This window comes from Pimephales promelas, chromosome 15 (assembly GCF_988280905.1).
Source record: "Pimephales promelas chromosome 15, fPimPro1.hap1.1, whole genome shotgun sequence".
Taxonomy (NCBI): Eukaryota; Metazoa; Chordata; class Actinopteri; order Cypriniformes; family Leuciscidae; genus Pimephales; species Pimephales promelas.
Window position 1 is genome coordinate 15,710,870 of NC_142783.1, and position 18,842 is coordinate 15,729,711.

Below are 18,842 nucleotides of genomic sequence, written 5' to 3' on the forward strand. Positions count from 1 at the left end.
TTAGTTCAAGGTGTGCATTCATCTTTGTTTCTAAACACAATGACTTCAGTTTTGTCTTTACAAAACAGTCTTTACCATAACAGCTGACGATTTTGCCACATTCTTCATAGATAAAACATTCACCATCAGCGGCCAATTTACCAATCCACAAACTGACACACATTTTACCAGCAAACACACACATTCTACTCTGAAAGAACAAAAAAATAAAATAAAAATTAACCAGAGATGATTTCCATGTCAAATAAGGCGGAGCCTCAGACCACAACTACCCATTACAAATCACCATGGACCAATTGTGGAATGAAGGTGTTTGCCAGCCTGAGCAAACTTTGAGACACATCAAACTGCTGAACCGCAGAGCTGTACTAAATGTGACGGCAGTTTCTGAACAGAAGCGCCAGGCCAGCAGCCTCAGACTGGAAGTTAGGGTGGAGCTGACGATCGTCTAACAACTGTAATCACTGGTGTTAATGTGTTGTTGAGTTTTGGCGTAAAGGTGACCTCTGACCCGGCGTATGATGTAGCTCCTCTACTTATTTATTGAAATCCTCTGACAATTTTCTTTAAAACTTCTCATTTTAGAGTTTGTGACCGGCATTTTGTTTTGCTCTATCCTCTGCACTTCTGCATTCGTCGGTTCTCACCGGTACGTTATAAGTAGGTGTAGCATCATCGGGTCAGAGGTCCTACGTCATCGGGTCACTCTTCTGCCGGAACTTGACTCTCTCGTAAACGCGAGTACAGCCGAGTAAGCCATTGATTATAGTTTATAATCACTTCAAAAAGGCATTTATTAACCCACTGCAGTGGTATGGATTTTGGGATAGATGGATGCGCTTTTTGGAGCTTCAAAAACTGGGGCGCTATTCAATGTCATTATAAAGCTGGGAAGAGCCAGGATATTATTTCATATTACTCCAACTGTGTTTAACTGAAAGAAGAAAGTCTATATATATCCGATATCCGCTCTAACTTCAGGTCTGAGACTACTGGTTGGGCATTGCTGTCCTGAGACTGCTGTGAAGTATGACACTGGAAAGTTTGATTTGGAAAGTTGTTTCGAACACATGATTGTAAACAGATGTAAAAATGCAAATACTATAGGCATAAAATCTTACCAATGCTACATCCCTAGGCATCTCAAGTCAGAATTCCAAACCAAAAAAAAGCAATGTACTCTTCAAAACTTACCATCTGTTTAATAATTTACTGTGCAGACCACAGAAGAACCATTACAGAGCCACTACTTATTTTCAGGAAATTCTGTAAACCCTTGAATATTTATCGATCTTAAAAACATGCCTTTTGTGCACATTTTCTCTCATGAGGTCAGAGGGTTAAATAAAAGATGCATCAGATCCTCCGGACTCTTTAAAATGTACACGTGATCTCTAGACAATGAATAAAACATAAACCCTCCATGTCCAATATACCCAGCTTTACTTCACAAACCTCCATGATCTCCATAAAAGCTTCATGATTTTTAAAATCAAAATTACGCTAAGACCATGTGACTATCTGGCTCTATCTGGAAATCTAATAACAAGTTGCTTAGTGTGGATTTCATCTAAGTTCCCAGGAATTTGTCTGAAGATTGATAGGACAACAAGAGCTTCAATTCAAAATCAATAAAATGATGTGATTGGTCCCTAGTGGATTTCGTTAATAACTGCACTGCCAGCTAACGTCTGCAGTCATTTCTTACCAGACACTGCAAGACAATTCCACTAATGGCTATGATGATGTCATAATGTAGTTCAACTTTTAAGATTTCACCACAAGAAGGGCACACCAAAACCAATGTTCTCTTACAAGAGGTTCTCTCGTATTGTGTAAGTTTAGCTTACACTACGGGTAAAGTCATCTATTCTCGAGATATTGAAGCCAAAAATTATCCTTAATTTTGCATTCTTTGTCAACACAGTGCAAGCAGCTACTGTAGCAGACCTAGAGTGGACTTTCTAGTGTGTTTATTGGATGCTCTGCGGCAACTGCAGCAGCCTACCACTGAGCCTGGTGTAACGTCACGCCCAATGGTGGTCCTTTACGCTCACTACGCATCACAGCCCGCAAAAGTGTGTGTGGCTTAGCATAAAAGCTCGGCTCGGAGGCTGCTTCCTTGATTTTCATCTCTTCAGCGAAGCTATTCGCACCATTGGATCTAGAGAGAAGCCGCTGCATTAATATGAGCTGATATGTAATATGGAATAAGTTGGAATAGTTAAGCAGGGTTAAAAACATATTTTGGAAAGATTGCAACTTATTTTTGACATTTTTTTAACAAAAAAAAGTTACATAATATTATGCACCTTTAAAATATATTTCATTCACAAAGTTAATATTTGTGTATTGTATGTATTCATTTTTTTTACCTATTAAGAGTATTGCATTTGCTGGACAATAGGTTTTGGAACAAAGAAAAGCAATTTAGTAAGACTTTTAATAAAGCAGTTTTCCTTAATAGTTCACTTTGAAATTAATTTTTGATATGTTTTAGCTTACCTCAAGGGCATCCAAGATGTAGGTGTTCGAATTCGGTAGACGATTTCGGTACATCTAAATGCGTTTAGTAAAAGGTAAAACTTCCGAAATCTCCATGTAAATATTGAGTGACGTCACACGCAAGCGATCACTTCCGGCGTAACATTGAACTGATTCAGTTCGGTTCAGTTGGACATTGCACAACTGATTCAGATCACTTGGAAGTCACTGTGATTACAAGACGTAAAAACGATGTAAATAGTGTTCGTTTTCTCACAAAAAACGCTCGTTTCATGTCTTAGGCCATCAATGTGTACTTACATTTACGAGTCATTAAATCATGTTTAATTTTGACTTCTCTGTGCATGCTCTTTGGTGGACCCCTTTGCCTCCAGTGTATGACTGATAGACAACAACGGTTTGACTGAAAAATGTCAAAATTGAAAATACTGTGGAAACAAAGACACCTACATCTTGGATGCCCTTGAGGTAAGATAAAACATCAAAAAATTCATTTCAAAGTGAACTATCCCTTTAACTCTTGAAACGTCCATTAGAGAAGTCAGAGAGCTCATGAAAAGATAAACAGAGGTCTAAATGGCTGTGCTTGTGGAGTTTCCATGCAGACTTATACTTTATAATGACCTTCACATGGCTATATGTGTGCAGTATATATGAACATCACATGTGCATGCAATCACACATTGGATCACATTGCATCGCCAAAAAAATGGCATTTAAGATGTTCCCGAAAACATCTGCATTGGGGTTTAAATACTGGACTCAGATTCCAGCAACACTCACAAAATATGGGAGGCTTGTTTGGTAACTTTGGTTTGAATTAAAAAGTAGTTCTTCCCTTGTTAAATGTGATGCTAATTTATTTTAACAATGCAATCAACCAAAGACGCACCCACTTTCCGGTTTGATGTTAGACTTTCCACCATGAAAGAAGCACGGTATGGTTAAGAAAAGGAAAAAAAAAACAAAACAGTTGCTGTTCCTCCATGACTGAAACAATGTGTACAAATCGCAAATGTCATCCACATGTGAAGCTCTGTATTTGTATAAAAGCATTATCAAACAGGCACATACTGTATGAATAAGAATAATACATTTTCCCAAACATGTTTACATCAATTCTTTTGATAAATACAGGGTCGTAGACTTTAAATACCTCATTCTGTATAGATAAAGTTACAGCACTAAAATGTAAACTATCCTCCGAGTGCTTGATTTCATTTCTGGAAAAGTCCATTTGATTTTGAAAAACATAAGTTGGATAATGAGCAACCTCGACATTCTGATAAACATTTCTGCGAATAGCACTGAAGTCATTAACGGCACATGAAATCTGGCAGATGTCAAGCAGTCATGTGAAATGTTTAAATAACCCTCTGTGCCATGAGAGGACTTGACTTTATAGTTCAGAGTGCTGATGGGGTGCTTGAGGGTTTGGTGATGGATGTGGAGTTTGTTTTTGGTTAGGCTTCTGCTTTCTGTTGCCTTCCCTGCCCCCATTCTTCATTTTAGGACCCCTCTGGACTGCGTAAGTTGGTGCTTCTTGGTCCATTATTTCCAAAAAGTCAAAGAACGGTACAGGAGGGCCCCATTTCTCATCTGGGATCAAGCCTAAAAGAACAACAGAGAAAAAACAGAGATTGTTGTGATTGGTGACGTTTGTTAAACTTATTGTTTCATGAATGTTGATGAAGAACAGCAAGCGTAACTTACTGTAACACTACTTCGCACACATGCTACTTGTGACAACAAAACAAAACAGCACTTAGTGTAAATGATGCTTGATACCTGGAAAACTGAAGTAGAGGAGTTTACTAATGGAGAGTGACAACTGTTTCCAGATGTCTTGGTGTGGAAACTATGAAAATGTAAACTGATCTGCTACAACCCCTGTGAAAAAATAGCAGTCTGCATGCTATAAAACTGAAGTAAAACTAATTATACATTAATGCAAATACATAAACACTGGGGGTTACGCATTTTATTCTTAGTATTTGTGAAATTAACTCCTCTGAATTTACATAATCCAAAAGGAGCCAATTAAATTGACCAAACGTTTGATCAAAATGTTCTCTAAAGTTCATATTGGTCGAAAATATAGTACTGTCAGTAAGTAAAAAATAAATGTATTCAGCAATTATGGATTACATTTATAAACAGTATTTCCACAAAAACATTAAGCAGCACAGTTTTTTAACGTATGTTTCGTGAGCAGCAAATCCGCATATTAGATTGATTTCTGAAGGATCATGTGACAATGAAGGCTAGAGTAATGATGCTGAAAATTCAGCTTAATAATAGAAAACACTTTGAAATTGTAATAATATCTTACAATATTATAGTTTTGACTGTATTTTTGATCAAATAAATGCAGCCTTGTTGAATTTAAAAAAAAAATAAAATCTCATAGACTCTAAACTTTTGAGAGTTACTGTTAATTTCTACAGAAAAGGGTTCCTTGAATTATAAGTAATAATGATACAAATTCAATATGGTTTTACAGAGTCATTGAGATGCTAAAACATTCTGACACACAGCAAACTGGAAGACCAAACATTGCCTCTCCTGTCTCCACTAAAACGGGCGCATAGACAACACTGTAGACGTGGAAAATATGTGTAGACCTTAGTATCTCTTCCATCCAAAAGAAATCATTTCAGGCTATTTCATGGATATTCCTTTTGCAAACATTTTTTGCAGCACACTGATTAAAAACCTGTGCACCCCGACACCTAAAACAAGCATAACTGGAAGAGTCCAGCAGTTACTGGTCTTGGAGTCATTTTGGATCAAAACAAATGCTGAATAAATAAATGTGTACACCGCTGTTAGTAAGGTTTTTAAAATGTTTTTGAAAGAAGACTCATCAAGGCTGATCAAAAATACAGTAATATTGTGAAATATCATTGGAATTTAATCTAATTTGCAGGATTCTTTGATGAACAGAAAGTACCAAACAACAAAAAAATGTAAAGAGGAATCTTAAAAATAATGTTCTATGAGGTGAGGTCCACTTATAATGTTATCAAGATTTCTACATCCTCATTAAGAATAATAAACTATTTCTATCCTGTTTTGACCCTCTCTTTCAAACACACTGTTTTGACTGTTTTGATCATTAAAAGCTGTTTTTGGACTAATGATGAGGTTTTAACTCACAGGATATTGTTATAGAACAATTACATCTTATATGGCAAAAGATGTCGAAACTTGGTGTCGGAATGGTGGAGTATATTAAACTTGGATAAGACCTAGAACTGCCGGATTTTTGAGCCAGAACTTCAGCACTCATCACACTCTGTGGACATGGATCAACAGATGTGGTGGTTTCTACCGTAAAATGCTGGACGACTGCCATGATTCTACATTTGAGGAGATTAACAGACAATCAGTAGGACTCTTCTGCTCATGAGTCTCCAGCTATTACTAATATCTGTGGTGCGGTGGGATTAATCAGCCTGTGCAAATGTTTTGCCGCTCTCGCGAAATGCATAGTAACCAACCAAACAAAATGTTGGTTGCTCAAATTACCGGAAAAGCGGACATCTGGGTCCTAGGAATTATTTTGCAAAAGGAGAATGATATTGATTCCATACACATTTTTGGTGTTTTTTTTCTAAGACAAGCGTCACTATTAAAATTGCTCATACTTACAGTCAGAGGTTTTTCCCATACTTCAAATAATACAGTTCGTTGAGAAAAGGCATCACTTATCCTTTGAATCTGACTTATGATTCGACAGGTAGACTCTAATACAGTTGAAGAGGGACACAAGCCATATCTATAGAGCAGAATTCAAACTCTTTTCGCCCCTGAGCGCAAAGCCGCATCTAAACTAGTGTAACTTCAATGTGTTGATGATACAGAAGGACCCTGACTTGTGAAAGTTTCTATGCAAAATGTGAAATAAAAAAAAAGACTGAATCCTTTCTCTGGTCACAGAGAAAAAAAACAAGGACAAACCCATGAATGTGTAACGGGAAATATTAGACTACCAACCAGTCACCCTTGCAGTATAAGAAGCTAAAACACACATTACAGTCATACACCAGTGAGACATTATAGAAACAGCCTAATAAAATCTATTGGGCCATAAAGCAGAAAGGAAACAACTATTGTTTTTCCAACTACCAAGAGTCACAAAACAGGCGTGTATACTGTGGTTCTTTTAACAGCAATACAAGGGACAATTCATTATAATTACACTAATGCTTCAAGGATAAAATTCAGATGATTGTATTTGCTCTGCATCTGACTGGCATATGAAATTTAATAAATATCCTCCGATGGATAAAGTGCTTCATCCATCCTCATAAAACACACATTTTAGCCGACAGACGGATGAAGCCAAGTGCAAAAAGCTGCCAAAAAAGTCCCCAGGCCCCAGGAGTCCGGCAGAAGGTTTCAGGGAAATAACTTGTAACAATCAGACACAATTAAGGGATACAGTTTCCTCTCAGCTTGGTAGGAAGCAGATGGGAGATGCTGAGATGTGGGTATAAAACCAGTTTAGGTTTTAGCGCTGACAAAAGCAAGGCCCGCTCTGAGACCATCAGCAGGAATGGAGTGGCGTCTTTGGGGACATACGAGTGAGAGCGCATTTTGGAAGGGCATCAACAGAGCTGAGTGCTGGATCTGAGTGATTGGGTTTGTTTTATACCACAGGCAACAATAGTGATTGTATTAGGGGGAAAGTGTTGATGAAGTTTTGAATGGACAGGGTGTGATCTCATAAACATCTTTAGTTTGTGCCAGACTTTTCCTGGATTCCTGGAACTGTGGGCATGTAACAGACGTCGATACAAGGACATACATTTGAAGACATCAAATATAAAGTAATGTGAACAGCAGCAAAAGAGGAGGTGTGAAGGCCTTCAAATCCTTCATGCTTCCATGGGTTTCCCAAAAATAGTTTTTGTAATATTCATGCAAAATCTCCTTATTTTGTCAATTATGAGTATTTTTTTCTATCATGAATGAAAGTGAGCTACTGACATAGAGTACATATATTGTGTACATTAAATAAGATAACAATTTGATTTATTGCCCCAAAACTGGAATAGCCTTCCCCTGTGTTAGAACAGCTCAATCAAATTTTGACTTTTTTTTTTTTATTAAAGGTGCCATGTGTAAGAATTGAGGTTAAAATATCCAAAAATGAGCTACACGCATCAAAAGAATGAGAAGAAATAAGGTTGATGATGTCATTAAAAATGACAAGTTATATAGCATGCTAAATTACTAGCACCGGCCCGGCCCGGCAGGTGTTGTAATACCAGTTTCGGCCATGGGAGGCGGTATGCGGGCGGGCAACATAACCACCAGCCAAACTGCAGTACACGAGTAACTCGCACGGCTTGTGGGCGTACTTGAACCTGATGTCAATCGTGTTGCCATACAGCCTACTACTACAGTTCAGTTCAGGAAAGAGTTCGTTAGAGTTGGCAGCTCTGAATGGCGCTAGCTTGGTCAACATCAGCGAATGCTGTCTGTCAAATTAATTAAAAATAACAATAAAAATGTAATATGAACAAAACGAATACCGTAAAACTTCAAATAATAGCACAGGCTTTTATTTTCCCAAATCGTCGAAATGCACCGGCTTGTATTTGAGACAGGCGTCTATGAGACGGCCTTTATAATTTAGCGTTGAGATGTTGTTCATTGAGTCTCTAATCTCTAAAAATGTCCAAATGCTCCACGTGAAACTGCGGTCTTCCAACCTTTTACTATCGTGTCAATTGATTTTATTAATATGCGCGAGGGAGAGAGAGCAAAACAGTGCTCGCTCGTGTTGTACGTGAAAGTGTGAGCACACGCGGCACAACTCACTTTCTGGAGGTATAATGCCCCCATCTGGTATGGTATATGGAGTATGATTTGATTTTTTTTGACAGATGGCACCTTTAAAAACCTCTAATTAAAAGATATAGGGACTCACCTGCTGGTTGTTCCTGTCCATTTTCCACATCATGGATCCACTGCAGGATGTTCTTAGCCATAAGGGGGCGCTCTGGGGGGAAAAGGAACACCTCTCCACTAGTTTTTAACTTTGAAATCACCAAAGCAGGAAGTGGGGGTACAAAGCCAAGATACTTCTCCAGGACAGACCTCCCAATAGGTGTCCGACCCCTAGAACAATGAAACCACATTGTTGACATCTAACGAGGGTTTGCTTAAAGAGTATGCATTTTGATTAATGCGTCTAACAGATCATGTTCCTCACAGATGGATCCAACATGGCAGGAAGGAACCCAGCTGTCCAGAGCTCAAAGGACGCTTTATCTCTGCTAAAGACGTCGTACTCTCTGTAGTGTCCTCCTTTCCGATAAAAAGCAGTAGCAAAGGTTTCCCAAGCTCCAAATACCATGGAAGATTCTCCACAGTCAGTTCAGGCTTTAATGCAAAACATATTTTCATCTCGTTAGTGAGTTTTTGGTTGTTCACCAAAAGGCAAACCAAAATGTTGTGAAGCCAACATTTCTATTTTTTCTAAAGTCTTCATTGATTATTTGTATTTTATTTCAGTTTTATAACAGTTAACTACGAGAGACAGTCAATTCAAATAACTTAAATTCCACTAAAACACATGTGATTTCAATATAACGTACCATTGAGCAACTGTGAAGCATGGTGTTTTGAGACTAGAGTGAATTTGTAACTATGCTACCAGAACAACTTACAAAATGATCCAGTTCCACCCGTTTTATGAGTGAGACCTGGTCCGTTGGTGAGGATGATGGGATAGAATAGACTTCATAAGGAACTCCAGGTCCGCGGGATACCAGTAAAGCAGGCAGGTTCACTGACAGTCCTTCTACCCTGATCAAATACAAAGCAGTTAGCTGGAACTTACACTACACTGAAAAGTCCACACATGTATCATCTTGTTAAGGCGCTGAACATCTTTTGAAATGCAAGATATAATTTTAAGTTGATCACATCATCAAAATAGTTGTGGTAAAACGTCAGATACCATTGCTCCGCCTCTCTGTTGGCAAATAGCCCAAGAATTGTCTCTCCTCTGAGGAGTCTTGCAGCTTCTTCAAATGAGGTTACACCTGATTGAGAGATTCATGGGCATATCAAGTTATGAAATACATGCTACACCCTAGAGTAAAGAAGGCACAAAATCACAACTAAAAGAGTTTTGAGTATTTCTTTGTTCAATTTGCACACTGAATATGGTTTGGAGGTCTTAATTTTGAACTCTCAAATGGGGGAGCATGACCTCTAACCCCCCCAGAGGGAAAGAGGTGCACTCACCACAGATTTCCCAAAATCCTGTTGGAAAAATCGGTATTGCTATCCCAACATAGCTTATAGCTTGTTTTGGGATTACTGTGGAGTATAGTTATATTTAGTAGTTATTTAATCTGTTAACTCTTACTCACTCCTATTCACTTATTACATGGCATTAGTGGTTTTAATAGGAGTTGGTATACATATTCAAAGGGCGTGCAAAGTTAGGTTGTTTTTATGATCATATGTAGTGGGCCAGTCTGGGCCAAAATGCCCGGGCCGATTTTTTGTCCCAATCCAGCCATGACACCCAATAAAATACACCCATTTTAGTTTCTATAATATAAAATGAAGAATGCAACACACAAGAATATAATGTTTTAAGAAGTTGGTCATATACAGTAGTAAACCAAAACCAGTAGTAGTTTAGTTTCAATCATGTCCATTTGCCACCATCTCTCTGACCATTACAATTAAACAGTCTGCTATGGGATAGAATAGTTCACCAAAAATCATTTACTCACCCTCATGTCATTCCAAACCGTAACATAAAAGAATATATTTAGAAAACTGCTGGTAAAAAAAAAACTGTTTTGGTAAGCACTGACTTCCATATGGACAAAAAAGAAAAAAAAAAGAAAAGAGAGACATTTTTACAAAATATCGTCTGTGTTCTTCAGTGAAAAGAACAATCATACAGGTTTGGGAAAAAAAAGGGGGTGAGTAAATGATAACAGAATTTAAAGTTTTTAATGTCACTTTTGATCAATTTCCTCCTTGCTTAAAGGTAGGGTAAGCAATGTTTTTTAGTAAACATTTTTTGTTATACTGGTTGAAACTCTCTTCACATCCTGATCAATAATAGAAGTGGTCAAAATATTAAAAAATGTATATATAAGTCTGGGACCAAGAAATCTTTGCCCAATCATTGCATTCGGTTCGCTCTCAAGCGAGGGTGGGATCTAATTGTTTCAAAGCTAGCTTGCTATTGCTAGCCTCTCTGAAATTGCCTACCCTACCTTCAGTAAAATAGTCGTACTGACAACAAACAACTTTTTTGAAAATTAAAATAAAATAAAAAAAATCACTTTTCTTATACTATATCATATTATATAAAGAAAGATGAGGAAATAAAGGATAGAAGAAATGATGCATACATCAACTAAAATCACAGGCAAGTCGGTTAAAAATCATTACAAAAATGCTCAGAAAAGGGATGTTGATTCCACTTTTGTTATTTTATTACCTAATGCAATGATTTAAATGTCCGAATCATTTTTAAGGCCACTGTAAAAGTAAAACAATTTATTATGTGGAAATCAGAGAATGATTTTTCTTTATTATTGGCTAGACATTAGGTGAACTAATTTTTTTCTCAACAATATATCTATCCTGTATGCATCACATAGCAGTGATTCCAGGGAAAAGAGAGCTTACCTGTGTCTTGCGTTGAACTGAACAGGCCCAGCACTCTGACAGTGGACAAATGTACATGTTTACTGTACAAACCTCCCTCTAAGAATGACGTCACCTCAGCAGAGGAGGATAGATGTGAAGGACTGGAGAGCAGACTCCTGCAAGAACGAAATTAACTCATTAATAAGCATTACTGAGGTGATGAACGATCAATTGTGATGTCTTTATTAAAGAATATTGTTTTTTCGGGTGGGAATGTAGGCAGACCATATACTATCACTGCTCTGTTGTCTTGGGATTAACTATTAATTGATTTTTGAAGGTGCTCTACAGATAAGACACCACAATTGCCATTATCAGTTTAAAACCATATAAGAACATATAATAGAAGACAAACTGCAAATGCACACTGTAGCACTCGACTCTTCCACACAATCATCAGGCCACTAATTTAAAAAAGACGCCTGCTTTCAGGTTAATCCTGAGTGACAGACTAAATCACACCCAGAGGAACTCTTTGCGTGAGAAAGAGGACGTGAAACTCACAGTAGTATGAACGTGTGTAGGCTTTTGGTTCCCAGCATGCCTCTGTACGGGTGAGGAGCAGCCATGGGGCGGTAGATCATAACGGTGGGGAAGGAAGTGATGTTCTGATCACTGCAAATATCAGCCAATTCTCCACAGTCTACAGCTGCCAACTCCACCCCACCCACACCTGAACACCATAAATAAAGTGACAGAGCAAGAACAGTGCATTTAGTGAATGCTGATATTAGTTACAAAGTCTTCGCCATCCTAACTAACATTAGTGGAAATTTTTTAACATAGCATGTGGTGCCGTTTGATAAAATGGACACAAAATTTTAAATCCCTTGACGTTTTAATTATGCAATCTTCAGGCGTGAAAAAGTATTTGCCCCATATATATGTGTATATGGGATACATAGATATGTGTATGTTGATCCAAACCTGTATGACTTAATGTGGAACAAAGATATTTTGAAAAATGTCTTATTTCGTCTATACAATAATACAATACAATTAGAATCAATGGGATTCTAATATTTATTAGTTTGGACCCCAAAATGGTTCAAAATATATTCTTTTTTTCATTCCACAAAAGAGAGAAAGTCATACAGGCATTAAATGACGAGAGTAAATAATGACAGGATCTTATTTAGTTGTATGAAGATCTACTAAAACCACAAACCAATCAAAAATCATTACAAAAATGCTCAGAAAAGGGATGCTGGCTCTGAGGAAAAAGATTCCACTTTGGTTTTTATTTTATTATCTAGTGCAAAAATGTCCAAATCATTTTTGAGGCCACTGTAAAAGCAAAACTATTTATAATGTGGAGATCAGAGAATGTTTTTTCTTTAACATTGGCTGAAAATGGATTCAATCAAAAGACATAACTCAATTTACAGCATTTCTGCATTCTGCAATTGTGTTCATCATTGAAATGCTTTTACCTTCAAGTGCATCCGCCACCTCTATATATGACTGAATAAAAGCAAGACAGACGGCGTCCCCTAGAGGACAAAAGAGGATACATCAGGTTTATAAATTCCTGTAATACAGCAAATATAGTGAGATAAATATTAAAACTTACATTTAAAATAGAACAGCACCACTGTGATTTCATTCTGCATGACTGTAGTTTGAAAAGTGTCTGATGTGAGTTCAGTAACAGAGTCCAAATCCAGCATTTGATCACGATCTCTGTACACAGACTCTGACACCTCATCATCAAGGGTATCTGGATGAAGTCAACAAGATCTTTAGAACCTGTTTAAAACCATTCAAAGACCTGGAACTAATTAGCAATTATCGCATAGGAGGCAACTTACCAAGATCTGGCCATTGTTCCTCATCTCCCTCGTCATCTTCAATCTTGTGTTCTTGCAAAAGTTCTTCTTTGAAAAGTTTCATAACCTCCTCTGCACTATTTAGGGTAAAATATTTCACATCCTGTTGACAAAGGTTCTTGTTAGAAAAAGATTTTTCAGATAATCACAACCACATTCAAAGGTTAAACTGACCTCCTGTGGGAGTCTGTAAGCAGCGTTATATTTCAGTGGAGTTTTCACATTTGGACTTTCCCTGAAAAATAAAAAAGATACTTTGTTGACTAAAAAATAAGATCCGTGGAAGCCGATTTGGAGATGTGTATTTGGATGCTGAAGCAAAACTGACCCCATTTCCTTTTAATCTTGTTGTGCATGATTCATTCGTACATCCTTTCCTAAGAAAAGTTTTTCATAATATTCACCAAAATCTAAGAACATTTTTGCTTCCAACTTTTGTTTTTGACCGATGGGAAAATAAATATTACCAATGATATCATATTCCTCAAATCCAGACAGATAAAAACCAACCTACAATAAGGTGTATACAACATTTATGTAGTTAATGTTATAGTTACTGTGTCTAACAATAAGTAATCATTTTATTATTATTATTAATATTGGATAATGCTTATTTTTGTGAACACCAAGTCATTGATAACATACAAATTAGTAAATGTTAAACATTGTTCAATGCCCTAATTTATCAATTAATTTATCAATGATTTAGCACAGAATCTTTAAAAAAATGTAGAATGGTTTTGAACCTTTAAAACAAGATAGCAAAAATATTAAGCAGCACAACATTGCTGCTCAATAAACATTTATTATTATTATTATCAAATCAGCATATTAGAATGATTTCTGAAGGATCATGTGACACTGAAGCCTAAAGTAATAATGCTTCAGCTTTGCCATCACAGGAATAAATAACATTTTAAAATATAAGACTATAAGATATTATAAGATTTTTATAAACTTACAAACTTGTTTTTGTACTTACTTAAAATAATATATATATATATATATATATATATATATATATATATATATATATATATATATATATATATACATTATTAATATCTTTATTGTCCACCAGGGTGGAAAATTGTCTTTGGCTCAACCAGAATAAATATACAGACATATAAAACACAGTCTTAAAAACACACAGATCACAAGTTCAATAAAAAAAAAAAAAATAGATGAGTCCAAGAGTCCAATTGATTAACCGAGACAATCATAAAACACTGTAAAAAATATGGTTAGTATCAGGCCATTTAATGCATTAGCAAATTGCTTATTTAAAGTTATATTGTGCTATTGTTTTTATTGTCATCACCAGTACCTGGAAATGAGCACTACGCCAACCTCCCCGCGGAGCTTCAGGGCGAGAGTTTGAGCGGTGGCCCGGTCCAGGTGTTGGGTTTGGGGCTGAGAGAACAGAAACAGCACGGGCACACTGAGGTGGATATGAACCACATCTACCTCAGAGGGATCCACCTTGGCCTCTGTCTGCCAGAAAAGTCCAGATTTAGAACAAAACAGAATGGACAATGAACTTCTGAAAAACTCCTTTCATCATACCAGTAAATGGTATAAATGTCAGGAAGTAGAAGATGCTTACTCACCACTAGAGGTGCCTCCATCAGCTGGAGGAAGGTGTGTATGTTGATGGTTTTGATTGGTTTCCTCATGGGAATGCTGGGGCATGGATCAGACTGGCTGGACACACCTTTACAGTGCAAAAACCACAGTCGTGCTTGTGAGGAAGAGGAATCAACGACCCTGCACAGAACAAGATACATTTGAGGGACACTAAAGAAGGAGAAGAATTTGTTATAATTTAAGACAAAACGACACTTCTCTCTAGAAGAGGGAACAAGTGTTGCGTAAACTAGCTTACGCTACGGGAAAATCCTCTTTTCTCGAAAATACTGCAGCCAATTTCTCATTTCGCATTCTCAAAATCGCATTTTTGCACAGAGCAGAGCTAGGCGAGGCAGCTCGCAAGCCTATTGGTCGGTCTGTGGCAAATGCTGGAAATGGGGTGGAGAGCACTTTGGGGACATATCCGTGGTTTCAGCGTGACTTTAGAGTTATTAGGCCCAAATTCCATGCACGAAGCGCTCACAGAGAGCCTGACTGAGGTGAGAGCCATGAGGAAAATTGTTTTGAACGAGAGACACCGTAAGTCTACTGACTGTAATGACTCGAAGGGGTCACTCTTCATAGCCTCTCTGCCTTGCCTAGCTCTGCTCTGTGCAACAATGCATTTTACATATAAGAAAAATTTATTTTTTGGCTTCAGTATTCTTGAGAAAAAGAGTACTCTCGTAAGAGAACTGAACAATATGTATTAAAGTGCCCCTATTGTGCTATTTTAAAGATTCCTAATTTTTTTACCACAGGTCTCCTACAATAGGTTTACATGCATCCAAGGTCACAAAACCTGTTGATTTCCACATAATACGCTTGCAACATCTCTTCATTTCTTTAAGTTTGATTAAGGATTCGGTCTCTCTAAATCTCTCCTCTTTGAGAGCTACTCTGATCTGATTGGTCAGACGGCCCATTCTGTTGTGATTGGTCTAACGCTTACAGCGTATGTCGGAAACAAAATGCCCATTATCACATCTGAATTTTAGCTCCAGAGACAGTAACTCTTTGATCTTTGAAAACTTACAGACCTTTTCCATTCACATACAGCTATATTACACTCCACATGACGGGTAATAATATCCAAAAAATAAATAAATAATAGGGGCACTTTAATAAAATGTTAGCTGACTATATTGTGGTTTTTAGATCATCTAAACGACACTGGGAACACCTTGTGGCCATTTTTTAAATACTTTAAGAGGGCTTGAAAGTATATCACTCTTCAGAGTAATGTTAAGCTCACCCCATGTGTTTCAGGACTAGAGAGCCAGTTGTCTGGACAAACTGGTACTTGGTTCCATACACAAATGCTGCCTCCATTAAAGCTCGGTGCTCTGTTCGGACAAAGAAACAAGAGATATTATTGCTTAATAATTCCAATAAAGAAAACAGACTCTAAAAGCAAAATACACACAGAGAACAGAGATCATACCTGGAAGGCCAAGTACCGGTATGTGACCGACCACAATGTCAGTGTTTTGTTTGGCCGCACTCTCCACGCGCAGCAGCTCAGCAGGTGTGTGTACGTAACGGACTTCATTGAAGAGGACCGAGCTGAATGGAGGATAAAAGGACACTGTAGTTCCATCAGGCAAAATATGAAGATCGTTAAACATTGTTGCTACTGTACGTTTTAAATAAGAACTCACAAAAGGACATGAGAAACAATCGCGTTGACGTCAAATACGGTATCGATGTCAAAACTCCTAAGGACCTCAGAGCCTCTGGAATGATAATAGACAAAAATTGGGATTCATGTCGTTCAAGACCTGCATGACTGGAGTCATATTGACCATTTTTACGGCACTTTCTTATCATTTTTGATGCTGAACTCATTCGCCTTCACAGAATGACAAACATATCCTTCTGTGTTCCATGGTTAAAAGAAAATCATATACACTGCCATTAGAAGGTTTTGCATTATAATATTTTAAAATGCAATTTTGTTCCTGTGATCAAAGCTGAATTTTCAGCTTCCTTAATCCAGTCTTCAGTGTCACATGATCCTTTAGAAATCATTCTAATGCTGATTTGCTGCTCAAGGAACATTTTTATTATCAATAGTGAAAACAGTTGTGCTGCTTAATATTTATGTAGACATCCTGTGATACAGGAATTTTTGAAGTTCATTAGAACAGCATTTATTATTTACACTGTATATGGGTTTTAACATTATACATGTCTTAATTGTCCCTTTGCTGTCAATTGAATATACCATTGCTTTCTTTGAAAAAACGTACCCCAAACTTTTAAACAAAAGTGTTTATATAATTAGATGAGGGTAAATTATATAAACCTGTACCTGAACAAGTGTGCCTTGGTCATGAGCTTTTCTCCAGTGCAGTAATTTTCTATAGCATCTTTTGAACAGTTCACCTGTAAAACAGTTATATTCAAGCAGTTTCATTTATTGTAGCATAGTCAATTTTATTGACCAATTTATACTACTAACATGACTAAACCAAAGCTCCTTGTGCTTACAGTCAGATGCATCTCTCTGGTGAGATCAAATTAGATTTATCTCACCTTAACAACAGATATCCCATAGTCCTCTAGGGCATCTGCTGACATCTCGAGCTGCTCCATGAACAATTTGATGGTTGGATTGACTGCAAGTAAAAATAGAGCTTCTGTAGCATTGTTTTGGCACCTCAAATCCATTGAAATATGCTGAAGTGCTTATCTGACAAAATATGACACTGCTCTTCAATCATTTTCAAAACAATAAACAAAGTCTCACCATGATTTCCAAAATATATAAAGAATGTCTTCCCTGTGTGCATCCTCTCCATGAAGCTCTGGCTGGAATCTTCTATCAGTTCGGAGGAACATTGCTCAGCTGTCAGGCCAAACAGAAACGCAACCAAATAGAATGTGCACATGGTGCCCTTTTCCACTTTATGGACCTCTAACTTAAATCTATTTACATTAGTTCATATTAGGGATGAACCCATCAATAACAACTGGTACTAAAAGAATCCATGTCCAATCAAAACAACTCGCCTGTGCTGTGCAACTAACTGCATCATTCATAGTTTACTTTAGCATATTGCACGTTTAAGGTTAACCTATTAAAAAAAAAACCTGTATGACCCTTTTGCAAATCCTTAGGTTAATGATTCCAGGCTAGTGTTACAAAACTTGACCACCACTGCAAGGCAAGCGTACATCCTCAAACACTACTGTCTACAACAACAACACGCGCAAATGTTGTCCAATCAGATGTTTAGGGAGGGCTTAACGGTGTATTGAACACCAATCAGAAGGCTCGTAATACTAATAAGAAAACCAATGAGAATGAAGTAGGCGGATATATAATGGCTCATCGGTCATTTGAAAAGCCTGTCATTTTGGTTCGACCGAACAGTATTTTTTTTTTTTTTTTTTTTTTTTTTTCAATACACCCACTAATTCTTAAATATCCATCTGCTGCAGTAATAGTAGGAGGAGATTTTAATGAAGCTCCTGACCTATGTCTGGATAGATATCCCCCAAAACTAGAATCATGCAGATGTAACGCTATTATTAATGATTTTTGTAGGAACCTTTCTCTTTTGGATGCTTACAGATTTATGCATGATAAAGATTGTTCATATACTTGGTTTAGTAAAGATCTCTCAAGAAAATCGCGTATAGATTACTGGCTTACTTCTGACTTTATGTCTTCTTTTATTAAGTCTAGCAGTATCTGTCCTGCTCCCCTCACTGATCATGCTTTTATCGATCTTGTCTTATCTGATTCTGGTACTGGTTGTCACAGAAACCCTGGATACTGGAAACTAAATTGTTCTCTTCTACAGATTCCCTCTTATTGTTTAGGTATTAAGAGCATAATTGAACAATTTAAAGCAAAACCTGCTGCTTCAATATTTTCTAATTGGGAAATGTTTAAATACGAGTGTAGAAAATTCTCTATTCGATTTAGTAAACAGTTAGCAAAGGCAAAATCTTTAAAGTATACCTCTATATTAAATGAAATTAATCAAATTTTAGGCAAGAAACAGACAAGTGAAGATGATAAAGTTAAAATGCACAACCTTAAAGAAGAATTAAATAATTTTTATGCAGAAAAAGCTAAGGGTGCCTTTATTAGATCTAGAGTTAAGTGGCTAGAATTCGGGGAAAAAAATTCAGCTTATTTTTTTAATTTAGAAAAGAAAAGAGGGA

The 18,842-nt window shown here is 37.0% G+C and overlaps 1 protein-coding gene across 1 annotated transcript; it reads right to left on the bottom strand.

Annotated features, from left to right (window-relative positions):
- Positions 1 to 3,344: 3,344 nt before the first annotated feature.
- Positions 3,345 to 17,872, bottom strand: txndc16 (thioredoxin domain containing 16). The gene is made up of 19 exons (XM_039672299.2): positions 17,416 to 17,872; positions 17,202 to 17,284; positions 16,978 to 17,051; positions 16,325 to 16,399; positions 16,108 to 16,229; positions 15,919 to 16,009; positions 14,645 to 14,801; positions 14,362 to 14,528; positions 13,209 to 13,269; positions 13,017 to 13,137; positions 12,779 to 12,925; positions 12,639 to 12,698; positions 11,710 to 11,878; positions 11,185 to 11,321; positions 9,482 to 9,566; positions 9,189 to 9,327; positions 8,732 to 8,901; positions 8,447 to 8,637; positions 3,345 to 4,116 (listed from the first exon to the last, which is right to left on the bottom strand). The coding sequence occupies exons 1-19, from the start codon at positions 17,555 to 17,557 to the stop codon at positions 3,905 to 3,907; spliced, it is 2,403 nt and encodes an 800-aa protein (XP_039528233.2). The 5' UTR covers positions 17,558 to 17,872; the 3' UTR covers positions 3,345 to 3,904.
- Between the last annotated feature and the right edge of the window lie 970 nt (positions 17,873 to 18,842).

What these genes read in the sequence shown, in the direction of transcription:
- txndc16 (XM_039672299.2), bottom strand. Translation starts at nt 17,557, where the DNA reads ATGTGCACATTCTATTTGGTTGCGTTTCTGTTTGGCCTGACAGCTGAG. An exon ending in GGCGTAGTGCTCATTTCCAG is followed by an intron (nt 13,270 to 14,361) that starts GTACTGGTGATG and finishes TTTATTTTTCAG; the next exon opens with GGAAAGTCCAAATGTGAAAA. An exon ending in CTGCCATGTTGGATCCATCT is followed by an intron (nt 8,638 to 8,731) that starts GTGAGGAACATG and finishes TCATTGTTCTAG; the next exon opens with GGGTCGGACACCTATTGGGA.